Here is a 21,755-nt window from a genome sequence, read left to right on the forward strand (position 1 = left end):
CCCACAGACATAGGTCTGTCAGACATTTTTAACTCGGAGGTGCTGGGTTCTAATTCCGGCCAGAGCGGAAATTTTCTAGAATTAAGCCCCGCCCCGCCAAGTCAAGAAAGTTTGACCGCGTATAATTTATTATACCGAGAAACTCGAACGTATGGGCTGGTGCTCCAGACGGATAACGTGTTAGCCAGAGTTCCAATAGCATAATACCTGCCATTCACGCTCAGACGGTCTGACAGACCGCGGTCCCACAGACATAGGTCTGTCAGACCTTTTTAACTCGGAGGTGCTGGGTTCTAATTCCGGCCAGAGCGGAAATTTTCTAAGCAGACTTTTCCGTTTTTGGATAGGCATGGACGTTGAAGAATGTGCCTTGAAGTAATGCGAAAACGATACCGAAGATACCATCTATAAATAGAAAGTAAAAAAAAAACAGCTGTTCCGAGAACGAACAATACCCATCGGGATGAAATCCGCCCCGTACGGGAATCGAACCCGCGGCCTAGCGCTTAGAAGGCAGACGCGCCTGTCAAACGGTCTAAACGTGAGTGGCTGGCCGAACAACTCACTTTCTGAGTTTCTTCCGGGAGCGATGATGTGCCTCAAGACCCTGCGAGAGAGATTTCAACGTGGCGGGCTCTACTTCAGACAGGGGCTCATTGGACATCCCAAACCATTTGACCCACACCCGGCCCTGGGTGGGCGCCGGCGAAATGAGCTTGCCCGGCCACGACGGGTAGCCCTTGAAGTTTCTTCCGTGAGCGATGATGTGCCTCAAGACCCTGCGAGAGAGATTTCAACGTGGCGGGCTCTACTTCCGACAGGGGCTCGTTGGACATCCCAAACCATTTGACCCACACCCGGCCCTGGGTGGGCGCCGGCGAAATGAGCTTGCCCGGCCACGACGGGTAGCCCTTGACGGAGCCCCAGACCAGATCCCCTTCGGCCAGGCCTAACAGTTTGGTGGTGGTGGCGACGGCGGAATCATCGTCCGAATCGGCGGAATGGTCCGAGTCAGATCCTGGTGACGGCCAAAGAAGAACGTGGGGGTTTTGGAGGGTGTTGATTTTTTTTTTTTTTTTTTTTTTTTTTTTTTTTTTTTGAGTGTTTCAACACCCTTCATAGGGTTTGATTTCAAGCAGACAAAATTAAAGCTCTGATCGTAAAACATTTTTTAAAATTAAACGTAAATTAAAATGGTATTACATAGAAATACAACATCTAAAGTAGACATATTAGTTATTGAAAAATACATTACTTTCCTTCCTATAGAATAGATAGAAACAATCAATAGTAATTTATAGATGAGCAGCCCAAAGTCTGGTTGCAAGTTGTTGTAAAACTGGAGAAAAGCTGGAACTTTTCTTGAATGGTCTAAATAATGATTTGTGCTGAAGCTGAGTACTAGGTAAGTAGGTACACCCCGTAAACATTAAATTTGAGAACGAGAAGGAAAGGAGAATTATTTTATTGGTATACCCTGTTCAAAAAAAATAAAACAATTAAAGCCCATTTGGAGTATTAAAAAAGTTGCCAAAGTTGTTCAGCGTGTTTTATTATTGGCGGCGCGGCGCTTCGAACTCTTGGCGTTCGCATGCCTACCGGCACACTTGATACAAAAACCTAGTTAGGTTAACTAGCTTTGGATTCCTGTATAGGTACTTTTAAATATAGAGTACCTATATTAGACATTAGAGTATCTACCTAAATAGCATTATTCATTTATACGTATACCTATTTTATACGTACCTAGTCTAAATACATCAAATCACGTATACCTACAGACTATAAAATACAAATAACACATATTTTACATAATGCAAGAATAAATAATATGTACAGTTTACAGTATTACATCAAGATTTTTAATTTATATATCACAGTCATATGTTTATACATTTAAAAAATATCTTTCTAACTACCTACGTCAAATCTATGATACAAAAGAGTAAACACCTAAAAGCATAGGTTTGCAACGTATAAAATGGCATTCAATGGACCTACTTATGTATGTTTAGGTATATCTTTCTAACTACCTAGATCAAATCTATGATACAAAAGAGTAAACACCTAAAAGCATAGGTTTGCAACGTATAAAATGGCATTCAATGGACCTACTTATGTATGTTCAAAATTCAGTTAATTTTGTAACTGAACCACTTTTTTTTCATTTTTGCGTCCTAAAAAAACACCCTTCATAGGGTTTGATTTCAAGCAGACAAAATTAAAGCTCTGATCGTAAAACATTTAAAATTAAACGTAAATTAAAATGGTATTACATAGAAATACAACATCGAAAGTAGACATATTAATTATTGAAAAATACATTACTTTCCTTCCTATAGGATAGATAGAAACAATCAATAGTAATTTATAGATGAGCAGCCCAAAGGCTGGTTGCAAGTTGTTGTAAAACTGTAGAAAAGCTGTAACTTTTCTTGAATGGTCTAAATAATGATTTGTGCTGGAGCTGAGTATACTAGGTAAGTAGGTACACCCCGTAAACATTAAATTTGAAAACTAGAAGGAAAGGAGAATTATTTTATTGGTATACCCTGTTCAAAAAAATAAAACAATTAAAGCCCATTTGGAGTATTAAAAAAGGTGCCAAAGTTGTTCAGCGTGTTTTAATATTGGCGGCGCGGCGCTTCGAACTCTTGGCGTTCGCATGCCTACCGGCACACTTGATACACAAACCTATAGTTAGGTTAACTAGCTTTAGATTTCTGTATAGGTACTTTTAAATATAGAGTATATTAGACTTTAGAATACCTACCTAAATAGCATTATTCATTTATACGTATACCTATTTTATAAGTACCTAGTCTAAATACATCAAATCACGTATACCTACAGACTAAAATACAAATAACACATATTTTACATAGTGCAAGAATAAATAATATGTACAGTTTACAGTATTACATCAAGATTTTTAATTTATATATCACAGTCATATGTTTATACATTTAAAAATAAAAAATCCATCCTTGAAAAATGCCCATCCCTGAAGGAATTTGGGCTAAGAAATCTAACATTCCTAGATTGGTTTAAAAGAACACCCAAACGGTAGGTTACTTAGTTGGTGTGGTTAACTTTCTTTTGGGCCAAATTTTATACTTTAAGCTCCTAATTAAGGAGCCCCGCCAAGTCAAGAAAGTTTGAAACCTTAGTTTTGGGTCTAATTGTAAGCTTTTCATTTGAACTATTTCATTTATTCCTAGTTTAAAATTTGTTTTTTTATTTATTTATTCCTTTGCCGCTTGGTTTCTCTTTTTCACCGTTTGAATTTTTTATCTCTTGGCATGTGTATCTAATTTCGTTTTATGTATGTATACCGCTTGGATTTCTTTTTGGCGGCATGATGGATTTCTTTTTGGAGGCATGATTCACAGCTTGGTTTTGGCGGCTCAATTCACCGTTTAGATTTGCCACCACTGGCCGCCACGGCCGGCGGCAAAGGCCGGGACTGTTGAGGTGTTTCGCTCATGCGGTCCAGTTCCGCCATTGCCTCCTGTATGGCGTTCTCCAGCTGGGTGTTCAGTTTTCGGCTTCTGAAAAATGACGGCCGGCGGCAAAGGCCGGGACTGTTGTGGTGTTTCGCTCATGCGGTCCAGTTCCGCCATTGCCTCCTGTATGGCGTTCTCCAGCTGGGTGTTCAGTTTTCGGCTTCTGAAAAATGGCGCCCCCAAAAAGGGAAATATGTTAGTTTTCAATGGGAAAAAGTTTTTGTTTACTTATTTCAATACACACACAGCACACACTGGGTAAAACAATTCAAAAAGTTTGTGACAAGGACGAAAAACAAATTGGGGAAATGATGATTTTAATTGTTGTGTTGTTTTCAACGTAAATCACAGCTTGTGTTTTCTCTTCCTGGATGATATTCAGGACATATTTTTTCAACCCGTAGGTTAATAACCTACTTCTGGAAAAAGAGGGAAAAATGTAAAGGAGAGTTGCAAAATCCTGGATTTTCTTTAGGCCATTGGTATCCATGTGATGACGGGAAGTGAGGGCAATTGAGGGCTTTGTATGTTCGATAAAATAAACGAATGAGCACAAATTATGTGGATTTAGAATTTAGGGCCGGGCAGCACGTTCGTTTCAGATTTGGATTTTTCACAACTTTTTACGTAGGAATCGACCTTTTATTAATAATATTTACCCAACTGCATTGAATTGAAAATAGGTACCTGCCTACGAGTAGGTCCATCTATGTACATATACAGGCGAGGGTCTTGACCAGGTAGGTCAAGACTCATTAATTTGCCAAATCGATAGCGACTTACCTTTCAAAGGCACCTTCTCCCATTTGGACACGTTGAATTTGAACTTCTCAAAGTCGATTTCTTCGTCTTCTCGGAACGGTGTGGGGAGGGCGGAAAACACCCCGGTCAGGTCCAGTTGGGTGGAAGAGCTGAGAGACATGGTCTGGATGGAGAGGGTACGGGACGTGACCTTGAGACAGAGACGGGACACGGGACCTAGCATGGTACGGGACAGCTGGAAACAAGCGTGAATAGTCTTTAATTGAAAGAAAAGTATTTGTAGATACATAGATACCTACGTACCAACACATTAGGTTCCTCCTTATCTTGAATGGAGAGGGTACGGGACGTGACCTTGAGACAGAGACGGGACACGGGACCGAACATGGTACGGGACAGCTGTGGAAGCAAGCGTGAATAGTCTTTAATTGAAAGAAAAGTATTTGTAGATACATAGATACCTACGTACCAACACATTAGGTTCCTCCTTATCTTGCCAAATAACTTTATATTAGATACCTATCTCCTATCTACCGTTAAAGAAAAATAAGTCGACAGGTAGATATTACGTAACAAAATGATTTAACAATAATAAAATAATTTTGATTTAGTAGTATGAAACTAATTAGTTTTACAATATAAATATAATTCAAAAGGCACCGGCACTTAACAAGGAAGTTAATAAGAATTAAATCAACTTATTTTCCCATTTGGATACTTGGTTAATTTTACAATACATTATTTAAAAGGTACCGGCACTTGTTAATAGATGATTTAATACTTACCTTTTGATGTGGATACTTGGACGGCCCGAAGTAAACTGAGATTTAAATTAAACTGAACTCAAGATCGGCAGATGAGAAATTAATATCGAGTCATTTGATATCACAGTTCTTATTACTGTCACTGTCCTGCAGTTTAATCTCTACTGAAGTCTTAACTCTACTGTACTTTTTACTTTCTATTATTTTTTAAGAGGTCTGACAGAGGGAACTGTAACTGCTAAGGTCTTATCGTCCCGAAATCGAAGAGAGAAGGAAGACAGGATAGGAGAATATTGAACAAGATAAATCAAAGTGGCGAGAGCACTTTTGCCAGCCTAGTTAGCTTAGTTGGTAGTGCGTCTGCCTTGTAAGCGCTAGGCCTCGGGTTCGATTCCCGCCCGGGGCGGATTTTATCCTGATGGGATAATGTTCGTTCTCGGACCGGCTGGCTTTCTCCTATTGGTTCGATTCCCGCCCGGGGCGGATTTTATCCTGATGGGATAATGTTCGTTCTCGGAACGGCTGGCTTTCTCCTATCCCTCTCTTCCTTCTCTCTTCGATTTCGGGACGATAAGACCATAGCAGTTACAGTTCCCTCTGTTAAACCTCTTTAAAAAAATTCCTTCTCTCTTGATTTTGGGACGATAAGACCATAGCAGTTACAGTTCCCTCTGTCAAACCTCTTAACAAAAAAATACATGTGTTTTTTTTTCGGGACGATAAGACCATAGCAGTTACAGTTCCCTCATTCAAAACCTCTTAAAAAAAGAGCACTTTCATCAAGAGGTTTGACAGAGGGAACTGTAACTACGGAGGTCTTATCGTTACGAAATCAAAGAGAGAAGGAAGACAGGATAGGAGAAATTCGGCCGTTCCGAGAACGAACCTTATCCGTTCAGGATAAAATCCCGAAATGAAAGAGGGAAGGAAATGTCCTCCTTCCAATTCGAGAACGAACCTCATTTGTTGAGAACCTTTTCCTGGCCCCATTCAGGGTGGATGAGGTTGATTCGAGGAGACGGGTAGCTTGTCACCGAATGGTGGATGAAACCTCGGTCACTAAGAACCTCGAAAAATTAGTGTGTGATAAAGTTAGCCCTGGGAAGGAATTTAACCCACCTCAGCGCTTACAAAGCAGGCGCGCTACCCTCCAAGTTAACCTGGCTTGTATTGTTCTTTTCAAAGAGAGGATCTCACTATATACTTATTTTTCTTCTATCTTTCTTCTCTCCAACAGTATTGTGGCTTCATTATTTTGTTGTTAGAACTTACAGGTTTGCTATGATGATGTTTAGACTGCGACTGATGGTGATGATGACTGTGGGAGCGATGATGATGTGAATGATGGTGACTTCTGCCATAACTACGATGTGTAGGCGGACTACTGGATGATTCGACAAAGTCTTTAGAGGAACCTGGTGTGGGGGGAGAGAAAAGTCCTGTGAGTAAATTGAAAGGATTGAAACTCGTTTGATTAATGCTCCTAAAAGGGGGAAAACTGACGGAAATTGGTAATTCTTATGAAGTGAGGGTTCAAGGGCTGATCACTTTTTTCCAACCAAACTATACCAAGTTATATTAGTTATATAGCAAATATTTTGCTTAGTACAAAGAAGGCCATTTCACAAAGGACTCACTCCGAATTTTCTCACCCAGTCTTTACTCCTCAAATGGGAGAGAGGATCTAACAAAAGAGTGTAAGGTCCCGCGTGGAATAGGGCTCTGGTCTTATACCTACGTATCAGGCAAAATGTACTTACTCTTGACGAAGGTTGTTGTAGAGGAAGAAGGAGGCACACCGGAAGGTTTGGGCGTTACAAAGCCGTCACTGTCTGGATTCACATCGGACCAATCTGTGTTGCTCGAGGATACCAAATGCACCGACGTCGAGGTAGGGGAGGGGTGGTTATCATCAGGCAAGAGAGGGGAGGGAGGTACCTCCAGTGAGTGACAAGGGGAAGGTGCCCCTCCCGCTTCTATAGGACTTAGCGTGGTGGTGTCAGGGGGACTGGAGGTGTAGACACTGCTTGGAGCAGTGGAGGAGATGGTATACACACTGTTAGTAGCACTGGACGAGATTGTTGTGTAAACGCTGGAGGTTCCGGATGGGTTGGATGTGTAAACGTTAGAACCGCTGGATGAGGGTGTGAAGTTGCTTTGACCGATGGAAGAGCTAGTGAACACGTTACCACTGGAGGTTGATGTGTAGAGATTACTACTTAAACTAGAGGTGGAGGGTGTCTGAGACACATAGATTGTGATAGGAGATGCTTGTATCATCTGATTGGAGCTGCTTGTCTGGGTAGGATTGACGCTTGTCTGTGTTGACATGTTGAGACGATTCTGCAGTTGCTGTAGCTGTTGTGTGGTCTGTAGTTGTTGACTTTGTTGTAGCTGTTGTAGTTGTTGTTGCTGCAGTTGTTGACTATTCTGCTGAAGTTGTTGTAGCTGCTGTTGTGTGATTTGTTGGATCTGCTGTTGTTGGGCTTGTTGTAGTAGTTTCGTCTTGTCTTGTTGTTGTATCTGTTGTTGAGGTGCTGTAGAGAGGATGAGGTTGCCACTATTAGTCTTGTCGCTGGTCAGGATAAAATTTCCACTGGTTAGGATTTGCTTGGATTCGTTAGGACTTGTGATGATGAAGCTTTGTCCTGAGGTTTTGCTATCACTTGTGTTCAGGATAAAGTGGGTTTGACTTATTCTGCTGAAGTTGTTGTAGCTGCTGGTGTGTGATTTGTTGGATCTGCTGTTGTTGGGCTTGTTGTAGTAGTTTCGTCTTGTCTTGTTGTTGAGGTGCTGTAGAGAGAATGAGATTGCCACTATTAGTCTTGTCGCTGGTCAGAATAAAGTTTCCACTGGTTAGGATTTGCTTGGATTCGTTAGGACTTGTGATGATGAAGCTTTGTCCTGAGGTTTTGCTATCACTTGTGTTCAGGATAAAGTGGGTTTGACTACCAGGACTCTTGGCTTCAGACTTGGGACTCAGAATATAGTTGGTGCTCCCTTGCTGCTTATCCGATGTGGTGATTATAAAGTTCTGTGTCTTGCTGCTGGCATCGTTTATAATAAAGTTTGGTGTTTTGCTGCCAGTTTCATTGATGATAAAGTTCTGACTTGTTTGTTCCTGGTTGGCTTGTTGCAGTAGACTCATCTGTTGTTGTATCAAGGCGTTCTGCTGGAGTACAGCTGTATTTTGGTTATTAGAGGCTGTGCTTGTGTTGTTTGATTGCTGTGATGTGATAGGTATCAATGTCTGTCCACACTGAATGTATTCTTGTTGTGTTTGTCTCTGACTGGTAGGTGAGGTGAATGAGATCTGTTGATTGTTAGGACTCAGGTTAGTAATGATTGGACTCAGCTGACCCTGCAGTTGACTCGTGAACGGATTGTTGACAATCAACTGGTTCTGAGAGTTCGTGGTGATGAATTGTCCTTGTGCTGCACTCGTGTTGGGTCGGGCATTCCCGCCAGCGTTCGGGGATCGGATGACCATACTGTTAGGACTGGTTAGTATACTCTGTCCACCAAACATGCCTGAGGTCTGCACTGGTGTGAGGACATTCAGTTGTACCGCGTCCTGTAGGAGTGTAGCAGTACCATCCTGAGACATGACTGCCATTCCCCCTAGACCCGCAGGTACGAGGAACTGTTGTATTGTAGGAAACTGCTGGACAAGGTTCAGTGGTTGGATAGCGGTTGCTATGAGTTGATTGTTGAAGTTACCCTTGTTCGGGAGAATCAATGTTTGTAACATGGGTTGTGCAAAGCTCTGCTGTGGTTGTACAACCACTGTGCCTGTACCACTCGAGGACCCTTTTTATCCTGACCAGCGACAAGACTAATAGTGGCAACCTCATCCTCTCTACAGCACCTCAACAACAGATACAACAACAAGACAAGACGAAACTACTACAACAAGCCCAACAACAGCAGACCCCTCGCCCCCCATAAATACGGCCCTGCCGTATACCAAACACGCACACCGTTGCTTATCTTCAGTGAACCATTGGGCAATGGTGCATTCAAAGTGCTATCGCCGAATGCTGGGTAAAACCCCCCGGCACTAAAGACCTTAGCAGCTATACAATGACGTCAAACCTCTATCAACACAAAGCTAATTCTAGTGTTGTGTGTAATGTTTCTAGTGTTGTCTGTAATGTTTTTTGAACTCATAATAGGTACCTACTCACTAGTATGTTTTTGTGGCTTCAAAAGCTCAGCCTTCAACAGAATGGATGAGTTCCCTTTAGGAGTTTAGGTACTTAGGTAGTCACTAGGTAGGTATACCTATGGGAGAAAAATAAATTGAGAAGACGGGTGGTCAATTTTGATTTTACAACAAATATAATCATTAATTTATTTCAAATATTAAATTAATATGACATATACAAAAAAATTAAACAATTAGCCTTCAACAGAATGGAGGAGTTCCCTTTAGGAGTTCAGGTACTTAGGTTGTCACTAGGTAGGTATACCTATGGGGGAAAAATAAATTAGTATTAGTATTAGTGCTTTATTTAGACTGTCGAATTAGGACATGTAGTCCCATTATCTCAACAGTTTAATATTTCAGCCTTCAACAGAATGGAGGGATTCCCTTTAGGAGTTTAGGTACTTAGGTAGTAGGTAGTCACTAGGTAGGTATACCTATTGGAGAAAAATAAATTGAGAAGATGGGTGGTCAATTTTGATTTTACAACAAATATAATCATTAATTTATTTCAAATATTAAATTAATATGACATATACAAAAAAATTAAACACGCCACATTTTCGCTGGAGTTTAAACCAGATCCTCAAATTTGTCCTCACGAGGCTGAGCTCACCCCAAACTAGCTCCCTAATTTTGACATTTTTTTACATGTTTAATCAAGGATAAGTGTTTTGATCTGATAAGGGTTTCAATCTCAAAATATGGCACCTTATATTTCAATTTATTGTTCCATTCCTCCAAATTTGAGAAGTCTCGAGACTTTATGAGATTCGAATTTTGACTTTTTCAAGGGTTCTAATCTCCATACCAGTTATGGAAATTTGTGCCTCTCCTATTTGATTGGGTGGAACGGCTCTTGAGCGTTCTGCTAAAGTAGGTACCTCTCTCAGAAAAAATGGGCCTTTCGAAAGCAAAATGATGGCACCCTAAAACTAAACAGTAATGAGTAATCTCTGTCAACAAACTGATCCAGGCAGACACACAATCTTCACCACAAGTGCCCAAAACAGAAAAATAAAAATGCCCCAAAAAAGCAAGGCCGTGCACCACCAAAAAAACAACTGACCACTACACCATAATTACCCACATTGTACCAGAAGTTAGTCATCTAAATAAAGGCTGAAGGGTGAATTCTAGTAAAAGCTTTGCACTGTGCAGTAGCTATAATAGCTATAGTGAAAAGATGGGAGAAAAAAGTGAGAGAAAATTGGACGTTTTTGGCCCCTTTTTAAAGGTAGCTATTTTAATTGTTGCTATAAAAATATAATGTGCGTTTAATTCTAGCGCATACACCCGAAGCGAAGGTGTATGTGTGAAAAAGCAAAAATAGAAATGATAAAAGTACATTGTACCAGAAGTTAGTCAACTAAATAAAGGCTGAAGGGTGAATTCTAGTAAAAGCTTTGCACTGTGCAGTAGCTATAATAGCTATAGTGAAAAGCTGGGAGAAAAAAGTGAGAGAAAATTGGACGTTTTTGGCCCCTTTTTAAAGGTAGCTATTTTAATTGTTGTTATAAAAATATAATGTGCGTTTAATTCTAGCGCATACACCCGAAGCGAAGGTGTATGTGTGAAAAAGCAAAAATAGAAATTATAAAAGGTGCTGGTCATGTGGAGACAATAAAAGTTTTAGCGAAAATTAACGAATAAATAAAATTATATGCCTTTGCAAAGTTAATATAAAGAATAATATTTTAGAATATACAAACATATGTACAAAGTAGGTAAATAAATAAGTTGCAAGGGTTTTGCACTGTGCAGTAGCTAATAGCTATAATGAAAAGCTGGGAGAAAAAAAAGTGAGAGAAAATTGGACGTTTTTGGCCCCTTTTTGTAGGTAGCTATTTTAATTGTTGTTATAAAAATATAATGTGCGTTTAATTCTAGGGCATACACCCGAAGCGAAGGTGTATGTGTGAAAAAGCAAAAATAGAAATGATAAAAGGTGCTGGTAATGTGGAGACAACAAAAGTTTTAGCGAAAATTAACGAATAAATAAAATTTTATGCCTTTGCAAAGTTAATATAAAGAATAATATTTTAGAATATACAAACATATGTACAAAGTAGGTAAATAAATAAGTTGCAAGGGTTAAAAAGCAAATGGGGTTAAACATAGGAGATCTGGCCCGGAGATAAAAATTCAAAAGGAACCCAAAGACACAAAAATATATGTATATATGAAAAACAATGCGATAAACAAATAATTATTGACAAATAATAATCATAAAGGAACCAATGAACAAAAAAAGTGAGAGACACAGCATGCGAATCAAAAGGAACCCAAAGACACAAAAATATATGTATATAAAAAAACAATGCGATAAACAAATAATTATTGACAAATAATAATCATAAAGGAACCAATGAACAAAAAAAGTGAGAGACAGGGAAGTATTGGACCTGCCTGCTAGTACAGAGGTGATTGTATTAGAGCTCACTGTATGTCCACTTGCTATCGGCATACTCCTGGCTTGTCGCTCTGGGGATTTACCTCCTGGTGAGGATGGGGTGGAGTAGGGTTGCGGACTATTATTACTATTCATAGAGGAGGTACTTCTCGGACTACTAGCATCAGGAGCTACTAGTATACCCCCTGGTGATCTGTTACTCGTACTAACAGTTCCTCCTTGTATAGGACCTTTCAACTCAGCATGCGGTGGAAAACAAGGTGGACCTGTGAAACAACAACTTTTATTTACATAAGCAGATATTGACAGTGAATATAAATAAGAGTTAGAAAGCTGGTGCTAGTTAGTAGAAGGTAAAACGATTGCTAGGTAGCTATAATTTTGTATGGTTAACATATAAGTTGCTGATTGAGCTTTTCCCAAAACAAGGTGGACCTGTGAAACAACAACTTTTATTTACATAAGCAGATATTGACAGTGAATATAAATAAGAGTTAGTGCTGGTGCTAGTTAGTAGAAGGTAAAACGATTGCTAGGTAGCTATAATTTTGTATGGTTAACATATAAGTTGCTGATTGAGCTTTTCCTTTCCTTTCTAATGTAGGCATGCGAGTGGCAACCCTATCAACAGCCAAGCTAAATGACGTTTTCTAGCATGCCACATTTTCGCTGGAGTTCAAACAAGATCCTCAAAGTCGTCCTCACGAGGCTGAGCTCACCCCAAACTAGCTCCCTAATTTTGACATTTTTTTACGTGTTTAATCAAGGATAAGTGTTCTGATCTGATAAGGGTTTCAATCTCAAAATATGGCACCCTAAATTTCAATTTATTGTTCCATTCCTCCAAATTTGAGAAGTCTCGAGACTTTATGAGATTCGAATTTTGACTTTTTCAAGGGTTCTAATCGCATGCGGTGTTTTTATTCTCTCCACCGTAGACTCCGAGGTTTCATTCCGAACACTACTGTCCGGGGTTCTCGCTTGCGATGTACTTGTTTCAGTTTGATACCGCCTTGATATTCGATGGAGGTTCTTATTCTCCAACATATCACTGGATACGCGTATATCACATTGTTTGGAGATGGTGCTGTTGAGAAGTGCTGTCTGCTGCGCCAAGTACCCGCTAGGATCGTCCATGAACGAAGGATACGAGGGTGGGTTCGGGTCTTGTCGTGCAAGTTCGGTGGACTGTTTCTTATTCGGCGACTTAGCTGTCTTGGTTCTCTTTTTAGTGACAGGAATAGGTTCTGGCACTGGGTTATACCCAGCAGGACTGATGGTGTTCTGTACATTGCTAGGGTGTAGTGGGGGGACTCTCTCATAAGGACTAGGTGGGGTGGGATTGCTCGGTGTGGTAGGGCGACTGTTCTGCTGCCAGGGTGGGGTAGGGCGTTGGGTGGGCTGTACAGCTTGCACATTGGTCTGTGGCTGCTCAGGTGTCTGGCGTTGGTAATTAAACACGGGTTGGGGTTGTGGCACATGGTAGGTGTTTGATAACCCAGCAGGGGTTGTTTGTATCCCTGGTGGAATAGAAGACCCCGTGCTTTGGTTGGTATTGTTTTGGTATGGACTATCACAGATTGGCTCATAGTTGCACGCAGCGTCAGGTGGGTAGCTACCCTAGGTTGTGGCACATGGTAAGTGTTTGATAACCCAGCAGGGGTTGTTTGTATCCCTGGTGGGATAGAGGACCCCGTGCTTTGGTTGGTATTGTTTTGGTATGGACTATCACAGATTGGCTCATAGTTGCACGCAGCGTCAGGTGGGTAGCTACCCTGCGTTACATGGGGTGGGAATGACTCGTATGGTGTACGGGGAGGGTAGGTCGGCTGCCGGTAATGTTGTTGTTGAGGAAGCACACTTAGCTTCTGGTCTTGCACATTGCTCGCTTGATTAGGGAACTTGGTGTAATGTGGTGGTTCACTTGTCACCTGGTTGCTGGATTGATTCTGAGGTTCTGTCTGGTATTGATCTGCGGATTGCTGACTAGGATGAGACTGGTTCTGGCGTTGGTATTGTTGCTGCATCTGAAAACGCACATGGTAATTCCTCATTAGAAACAATTCGTATTTTAGGTGATAATAAATAATGTTCTTTTTCAAAGAGGTTTCATAGAGAGAACTGCAACTGCTAAGGTCTTATCGTCTCAAAATCGAAGAGAAAAGGAAAGCAGGATAGGAGAAACCCAGCCGTTTCGAGAACGAACATTATCCGTTTGGACAAAATCCACCCCAGGCGGGAATCGAACCCGCGGCCTAGCGCTCACAAGGCAAGGGCTACCAACCAAGCTTAGGCTGGCTCCTGAAGTCTTAAGTGATTATCAACTACCAAGAGTGGATTCTAGAATTAACTCCGGGGCATTCCCCCCACATAATATCTACAATTTAATTGGGTGGCATTGTCAAGGAAAGGAACAACCGACATTTGTTCAATCCCATCAGAAAAGTTACAGTCCCTTACCTGTTGCATTTGAGCGAGCTGAGCTTGCATCTGCATCTGCTGTTGCACTTGCAGCTGCTGACTGGACTGCTGACCGAGCTGTTGCATCTGCAACTGCTGTTGCAAGTGCACAAAGTATCACCACAGAAGTTAACCTCTATGTTGCTTACACCACAGCAAGGGTCCTCGAGTGGTACAGGCACAGTGGTTGTACAACCACAGCAGAGCTTTGCACAACCCATGTTACAAACATTGATTCTCCCGAACAAGGGTAACTGAAAGTATCACCACAGAAGTTAACCTCTATGTTGCTTACACCACAGCAAGGGTCCTCCAGTGGTACAGGCACAGTGGTTGTACAACCACAGCAGAGCTTTGCACAACCCATGTTACAAACATTGATTCTCCCGAACAAGGGTAACTGAGAGGATTTCACTATTTACTTATTTTTCTTCCATCTTTCTTCTCTCCAACAGTATTGTGGCTTCATTATTTTGTTGTTAGGACTTACAGGTTTGCTATGATGATGTTTAGACTGCGACTGATGGTGATGATGACTGTGGGAGCGATGATGATGTGAATGATGGTGACTTCTGCCATAACTACGATGTGTAGGCGGACTACTGGATGATTCGACAAAGTCTTTAGAGGAACCTGGTGTGGGGGGAGAGAAAAGTCCTGTGAGTAAATTGAAAGGATTGAAACTCGTTTTGATTAATGCTCCTAAAAGGGGGAAAACTGACGGAAATTGGTAATTCTTATGAAGTGAGGGCTCAAGGGCTGATCACTTTTTTTCCAACCAAACTATACCAAGTTATATAGCAAATATTTTGATTAGTACAAAGAAGGCCATTTCACAAAGGACTCACTCCGAATTTTCTCACCCACTCTTTACTCCTCAAATGGGAGGGAGGATCTAACAAAAGAGTGTAAAGTCCTGCGTGGAATAGGGCTCTGGTCTTATACCTACGTATCAGGCAAAATGTACTTACTCTTGACGAAGGTTGTTGTAGAGGAAGAAGGAGGCACACCGGAAGGTTTGGGCGTTACAAAGCCGTCACTGTCTGGATTCACATCGGACCAATCTGTGTTGCTCGAGGATACCAAATGCACCGAGAAGAAGGAGGAACACCGGAAGGTTTGGGCGTTACAAAGCCGTCACTGTCTGGATTCACATCGGACCAATCTGTGTTGCTCGAGGATACCAAATGCACCGACGTCGAGGTAGGGGAGGGGTGGTTATCATCAGGCAAGAGAGGGGAGGGAGGTACCTCCAGTGAGTGACAAGGGGAAGGTGCCCCTCCCGCTTCTATAGGACTTAGCGTGGTGGTGTCAGGGGGACTGGAGGTGTAGACACTGCTTGGAGCAGTGGAGGAGATGGTATACACACTGTTAGTAGCACTGGACGAGATTGTTGTGTAAACGCTGGAGGTTCCGGATGGGTTGGATGTGTAAACGTGCAAGTGCACGGGCTGTTGGGACAGGTTTTGCTGCAGAGGGTTGGCGTGGTCCGAAGATATTTGCTGAAGAGGCTGCTGACTGGGAAGTCCCTGCTGATGCATCTGTTGATTTTGGACTGCCTGTTGTTGTTGTTGCTGCATTTGTTGAGCCTGCAATAGAATAGAACGAAGTGAGCATATCTTCTTTATTTAATTAATTTTTTTCTTTTTTACTTATTTTTATTTATTTTACAAAAAAGTATATCTTTATCTTCTTTATATTAACGGAATATTATTTGAAAGTTATTTTAAAACCAAATTATACATAAAAGACAGCTTTGACCGCAAGAATCATGGCTTAAAATTGAAAAATCCGCTGGTTTAAATGTTGGATCTACCTATAGGTACTAGCAAACAACTAATAATTTATTGTTAACACTGACCGAATGCCTGCAACTCAGTCATTCTAGGATACTGAATTTCAAAAACAGTCATGTGAACTGCCCTTCGTTATGTATCACATTGAATGCACCAGATCTCGTCTGATCACTGAAGTTAAGCAACGTCGAGCGTTGATAGTACTTGGATGGGTGACCCTTCGATAATAACACAATACCTACCAGTTGTGCCTGAACAGCCTGCATCTGGGCCTGCTGCATGGCTTGCATCTGCATTTGCATTTGCTGATTTTGTTCCTGCTCCATCTCTTGCTGACTTGAGGCCATTTGCAAGCCCTGACTCGACGCCACTTGCAAACCCTGACTTGACGCCATTTGCAAGCCCTGTGACGAAGGTATATGAGTCTGAGATTCCTCTCCCTGCTGACTGGGATTGGCTTCCTTTGCGCAAGCGTACATCTCCGGCCCCATCATGGGAGGCGTCCCTTGGTATATCCTTTGCTGACTCAACTGTTGCTGCTGACTCAACTGTAGAATAGAATTGTTTATTTGTATATAATGCCCAAGGGCTTCATACAAAGGTCACTTAAAACTAAAAATTAAAGAAATTTACTATCTAAATCTTCATCGTTTAGAAATTCATTGCAATGAAAATAGGCCTGTCTTATAAAAAAAAACTTTTGATTACATTTTTAGCGTGTAATGCTTAGGCTTTGGACATCTCTGGGCAGTTTATTATAGAACTTAAAGCATAGAAATCTGGGGCCATTTTGTTTTTTGTCAACCGTGTAAAATTTGCTCTAAAGTCATTCTTGGCTCTTGTATTATGTTGATGAACATCATTCCCGCTCTGCCATTCTTCCGCATTTTGTTTTGCATGTATTGAACATTGATAAAGGTAAAGGCAAGGGAACATCAGAATCTTTTGTTCGATGAAAACGTGTTTACATGAGTCTCTGTACCCCAGACCATGGCCTTCCTCTGCAAACCAATTGTCCTATCTTTGATGGCCGTGTGACCCCAAGCCAAAAGAGCATAACTTAGGTGGGACTATTACATAATTATTATTACACAATTCGATCAAATCTTTATTTACAGAAATATACCTATATAAAAGAGCATAACTTAGGTGGGACTATTACATAATTATTACTACACAATTCGATCAAATCTTTATTTACAGAAATATACCTATATACAAGTTGGAAAAAAAAAATTGAGAAATAATAAAATAAATAAAGTTTGATCAAGGGACTCAACGAAAGCAGAATAAGTCGTTCTTAAAACCGTGGCAGAAACAGTGGTTACCTGTTGCGGCATTTGGGACTGTTGCTGACTCAACTGTTGAGGCATCTGAGACTGCTGGTAACGGAATATTCTCTGCTGCTCCAACTGCTGCTGCATAAATTGTTGCTGAGGTGTCATCATGCGGGGGAACATTCTCGGTCCGGCTGATTGCTGACTGATCACAGGTGGGTCTGCTGAAGGAGGGACGGAGGGGGTGGGCAGAACGGGAGGGGGAGGCTGTTGAGGCGCTGAATCATTCCATGGCTGGAGAGAGAAGAGATGTTAGTATAGATTGGAAGGGTTTATTTTGACTTGAGTCAGCATTTTTTACAACGAGACGAGACGAGAAAATAAGAAGCTGGCTCGAAAGATCGAAAGGAAAAAAAAAAGATCATATTTTTTAAGAGGTTTGATAGAGGAACGGAACGGCTGGCTTTCTCCTATCCTGTCTTCGTTCTCTCTTCGATTTCGGGACGAAGCAGTTACAGTTCCCTCTGTCAAACCTCTGATAGAGGGAACTGTAACAACTAACAAAGGAGGTCTTATCGAAGAGAGCTTTAGGACAGGATAGAAGAAAGCAAGACGTTCCGGAAACTAACATTATCCATTCAGGATAAAATCCGGCTCGGGCAGGAATTGAACCCGCGACCTAGTGCTTACAAGGCAGACGCGCTAACAACCAAGCTGACTAGGCTGGCTAAAATAAAGAACTTTTCGGTAAGTCGGATAAGTTAGGTATGTTCTCTTAATCCAGGGGAAAATTGAAATGAAACCTTGTGAAGTCGCATCTTCAAGACATTGATCGGGGTAGGTACTTACCTAGTCGCTTCGGATCTAGAGGATTCTCGGGATCGAATCCCAGCATGGTCATGTGTTTCCTCTTGTGGTTGCACAATTTGTTGAACTCCCCGACCGACGAATCTTGGAAATCCACCGGGGACCAGGGCTTGCTGGCGACCTGTGAAACAGAAAAACAGATGGCGAATGAGTGAAACAGTAAGGCAACGCAGAGTTGAAGCCGATCGGGGTAGGTACTTACCTAGTCGCTTCGGATCTAGAGGGTTCTCGGGATCGAATCCCAGCATGGTCATGTGTTTCCTCTTGTGGTTGCACAATTTGTTGAACTCCCCGACCGACGAATCTTGGAAATCCACCGGGGACCAGGGCTTGCTGGCGACCTGTGAAACAGAAAAACAGATGGCGAATGAGTGAAACAGTAAGGCAACGCAGAGTTGAAGCGCCTAGAAGGAACATTAATATTCAACACATCAATGTGTGATTTTAATTGGCACCACAAAATAGAACAAAATATTTTGAAAACGATCAGAAGAGTCTGTAAAGGAGTGTCCAAACATAGTTGACCTGCCGTCGATCGACGAGATACACCTACCTTGTCAGGGTAGTGTGGACGGTTCAGTCGACATCGATTTTTGGGAGGAGGGGATTATCAATAGCAGCTCAAAAATGAGTATTTTCAAGTTGGGGGAAAAAGTTTTGGTACATTTTTTATCGTTTTTTTCCTGCACATATTTCCTTAGTAGTCATCATGGCAATTAGAAAGAAGTTATCCCATTTTGAACACCTTAAGATAGTAACACACTATTATCACGTCACGTGACGGAACGTAACGTGATAATAGTGTAGCTATCCTGAACAAAATTTACCCACAATAATATGGGAAACCTTTGAACTACATCTTTCTGACTCCCCATGACTTCACGTGACGTGATGGTAGTGTGTTTCTACCTTTAAGTGATTAAAAGCCTCTTCTTCACTAAAATTGAGGGTAATCAACAGAACAGCTTGCACATTGGTCTCTCAGAACAATGAGCACTCAATTTTTTCTCTCAAATCTTACTTCGGATGTCACTTGAAACCGATAAGATGGATGGATTGCGAAAAATAGGGGGAAAAAAAATCAAAATCAAAATCTATAGCCGTGGTCTTTGAAAAGTATAGGTACGTAGATTTTAGGCCATCAAATCAATGAATATTCAAAATCTCGCGGATTTCGCCTGATTTCTAGGTAGGTACTACACTACTACAGTTACCTATCCTAGGTACTATGATTGGATTGCTGTTGTTGTTTGCCTGTTTTTTTTTTTTTTTTTTTACCAGGGAAATTTCTGACTGATTTAAAGCTAGGTGGGCTTAAACCTTCCTCAGCTTTGGTTCATTAAAATCTACCAAAATAATAATAGGCTCTTACTGCAGCTACTACAGGTGGTGAGGCATCTTTGGGCACGCGGGGTTTCCGGGGCCCCGAACTGTTGGAATAGGCCCCACCGTACACTTTTCTCTTTTTCCGGAAATCTGGACCATCTGAGAAAGAGAAGAAAAGCAAAGAGAAGTTACATTTTAGAATTCAAAAGAGATACCCTCAAGAAGTAACGATAGACATTTTCCCCCTTCGTCTTCACTGTTTGGGATTAGGGACACAGTGGTCAATTGGACATACGACATACAAGTCACTGTGGAAATCAAGAAAGTCCGAATCAAAGTAAGTAGGTACATAATAGCCTCGGTTGGAAATCAAACCCGCGACCTAACGCTTTCAGGTCAGATGCGTTACCCTCCCAGCCTAGTTGGCTGGCCGGCCAATAGGTACCTACAATAACTAGGGGTGAAATTTATTGGTCATGAAAAATACTTTGTTAATCAAAATACCTTGAAATGGATACCCATCAATAACTAGGTAGGTAAGTACCTACCTATGTAGACTAAGCATGGACGGAATACCTACATAAAAGTAGTACCTGATATGTAGGTATATGCACATTAGAATCATTAGATCGAAATTAGACAAGTATGCTTATTCAACCTCTGGTAACCTAGGCTAAGGGGAAAGGTATCCTGATATGCCATAAAATGCGATCAAGTAGTCGACTGCATTTCTAAAACATATTCGTGCTGAATATGAAATATCATTCATGGCAATCATAATTATCTTTCAAAATGATTAGAACACCTTATCGAGATTGCAATCACAAAAAAAAAACTAAGTTGAATATAAAATCTGCTAACCACTCTCCGAACTGCATTTAGAATCCATAAACATTTTGAATGCTGTCAGAACGGGAATAAACATTTCGTGTGGAGTGGAGGCAATGAACGAGGCAAGAACATCAAGAGGAAGTTTAATAGAGGGAAGAGAGGAGTTGTAATTAGGAAAATATTAATATTAAAAGGTCGATTCCTACGTAAAAAGTTGTGAAAAATCCAAATCTTAGGTCAAAATTCAAAAAAGTAACTTTTATAAGGTCGAAAATTGAATTTTTAATTGCCGTTCTAATGAAAAAGTTCAAAGAGTTGTGACGTCAGATTTCACGTCAAAATGCGCAGAAACGGGCTTAGCTCAATCCTCAATTCCTCATTACTTGAAAGGTACTGTGAAAGCTCTCGGTAAAGTGGAAAGAAAGTCATTAAAATGAATATACAACAATGGAGGAGTTGCAATTGGGAAAATATTTTTAATAAAAGGTTGATTCCTACGTAAAAAGTTGTGAAAAATCTAAATCTGAGGTCAAAACTCCGAAAAAGTAAACTTAAAAAGTCGAAAATTCAATTTTTAATTGCCGTTCTAATGAAAAAGTTCAAAGAGTTGTGACGTCAGATTTCACGTCAAAGTATGTATTTGGTATTATTCAGCTCAGTCCAAGTTCACGCCTTATGTCGAGTATATCAGATCCTGTATTGGATTTTATTTATTTATTGGGTCTTATTTACTGTTTTTATTTATGTTTGAAGGCAATTTTCCTGCAGGAATTTTTCTTATTTGGCATTAGGCATGTGCAATTGTGCATGTAGCAAGGTATTTGGTCGTGAAAAATGGCACAAATTTCGACTGTTACCATTATTATTTGTTTTGACTATTTGGCATACTTCTCCAAGATCGTTATCGTGGTCTTTAGCCTCTAGTCCTTTTTACCTTGAATTGGCTAGGCACCCTATGTTGTACAAAAATACGTTAGATCTTGTAATGCTAAGTCATTTGGACCGATTGTTATACTTTCTCATTACAAAAAGTACTCGTATACGTTCCCTAATCTCTCTACAATCATAGTGTAATAGAAAGTAAAAGGAACAATGAAGAAAGACGGTAAGTATGGGGGGAGTTGCTTGAAATTTCATACCCTCTTATCTGCCTTGCTCTACCTCTTCCGGGCTTAGCTCAATCCTCAATTCCTCATTACTTGAAAGGTACTGTGAAAGCTCTCGGTAAAGTGGAAAGAAAGTCATTAAAATGAATATACAACAATGGAGGAGTTGCAATTGGGAAAATATTTTTAATAAAAGGTTGATTCCTACGTAAAAAGTTGTGAAAAATCTAAATCTGAGGTCAAAACTCCGAAAAAGTAAACTTAAAAAGTCGAAAATTCAATTTTTAATTGCCGTTCTAATGAAAAAGTTCAAAGAGTTGTGACGTCAGATTTCACGTCAAAATGCGCAGAAACGCTTGCGCACAAACAAACGAAGCGGGAGTCATGAATTATGACGTCATCGCCTACGGGAGCGTATGCCGTGACGTCAAACTTCACGA

The 21,755-nt window shown here is 40.8% G+C and overlaps 1 protein-coding gene and 1 long non-coding RNA gene across 2 annotated transcripts; both read right to left on the bottom strand.

Moving 5' to 3' along the window:
* Positions 1-518: 518 nt before the first annotated feature.
* Positions 519-19,543, bottom strand: LOC103507745 (protein split ends-like). The gene is given in 18 exon segments (XM_026822532.1): positions 519-652; positions 813-1,093; positions 3,440-3,669; positions 4,286-4,503; positions 4,572-4,667; positions 6,305-6,447; positions 6,793-7,721; positions 7,723-8,842; positions 9,220-9,250; positions 11,614-11,918; positions 12,047-12,065; positions 12,541-13,268; positions 13,271-13,679; positions 14,113-14,217; positions 15,555-15,701; positions 16,151-16,456; positions 17,237-17,479; positions 19,425-19,543. Coding segments are annotated over 17 exon segments (5,289 nt in total). The 5' UTR covers positions 17,369-17,479; positions 19,425-19,543; the 3' UTR covers positions 519-562.
* LOC113466827 lies at positions 14,607-15,200 on the bottom strand. Its single transcript, XR_003391110.1, has 2 exons — positions 15,084-15,200; positions 14,607-14,745 (listed from the first exon to the last, which is right to left on the bottom strand). It is a non-coding gene; the product is annotated as an uncharacterized LOC113466827 (long non-coding RNA).
* Positions 19,544-21,755: the final 2,212 nt, after the last annotated feature.

The sequence above is a fragment of the Diaphorina citri genome, unplaced genomic scaffold (genome assembly GCF_000475195.1).
Source record: "Diaphorina citri unplaced genomic scaffold, Diaci psyllid genome assembly version 1.1 scaffold339, whole genome shotgun sequence".
NCBI classification, from domain to species: domain Eukaryota; kingdom Metazoa; phylum Arthropoda; class Insecta; order Hemiptera; family Psyllidae; genus Diaphorina; species Diaphorina citri.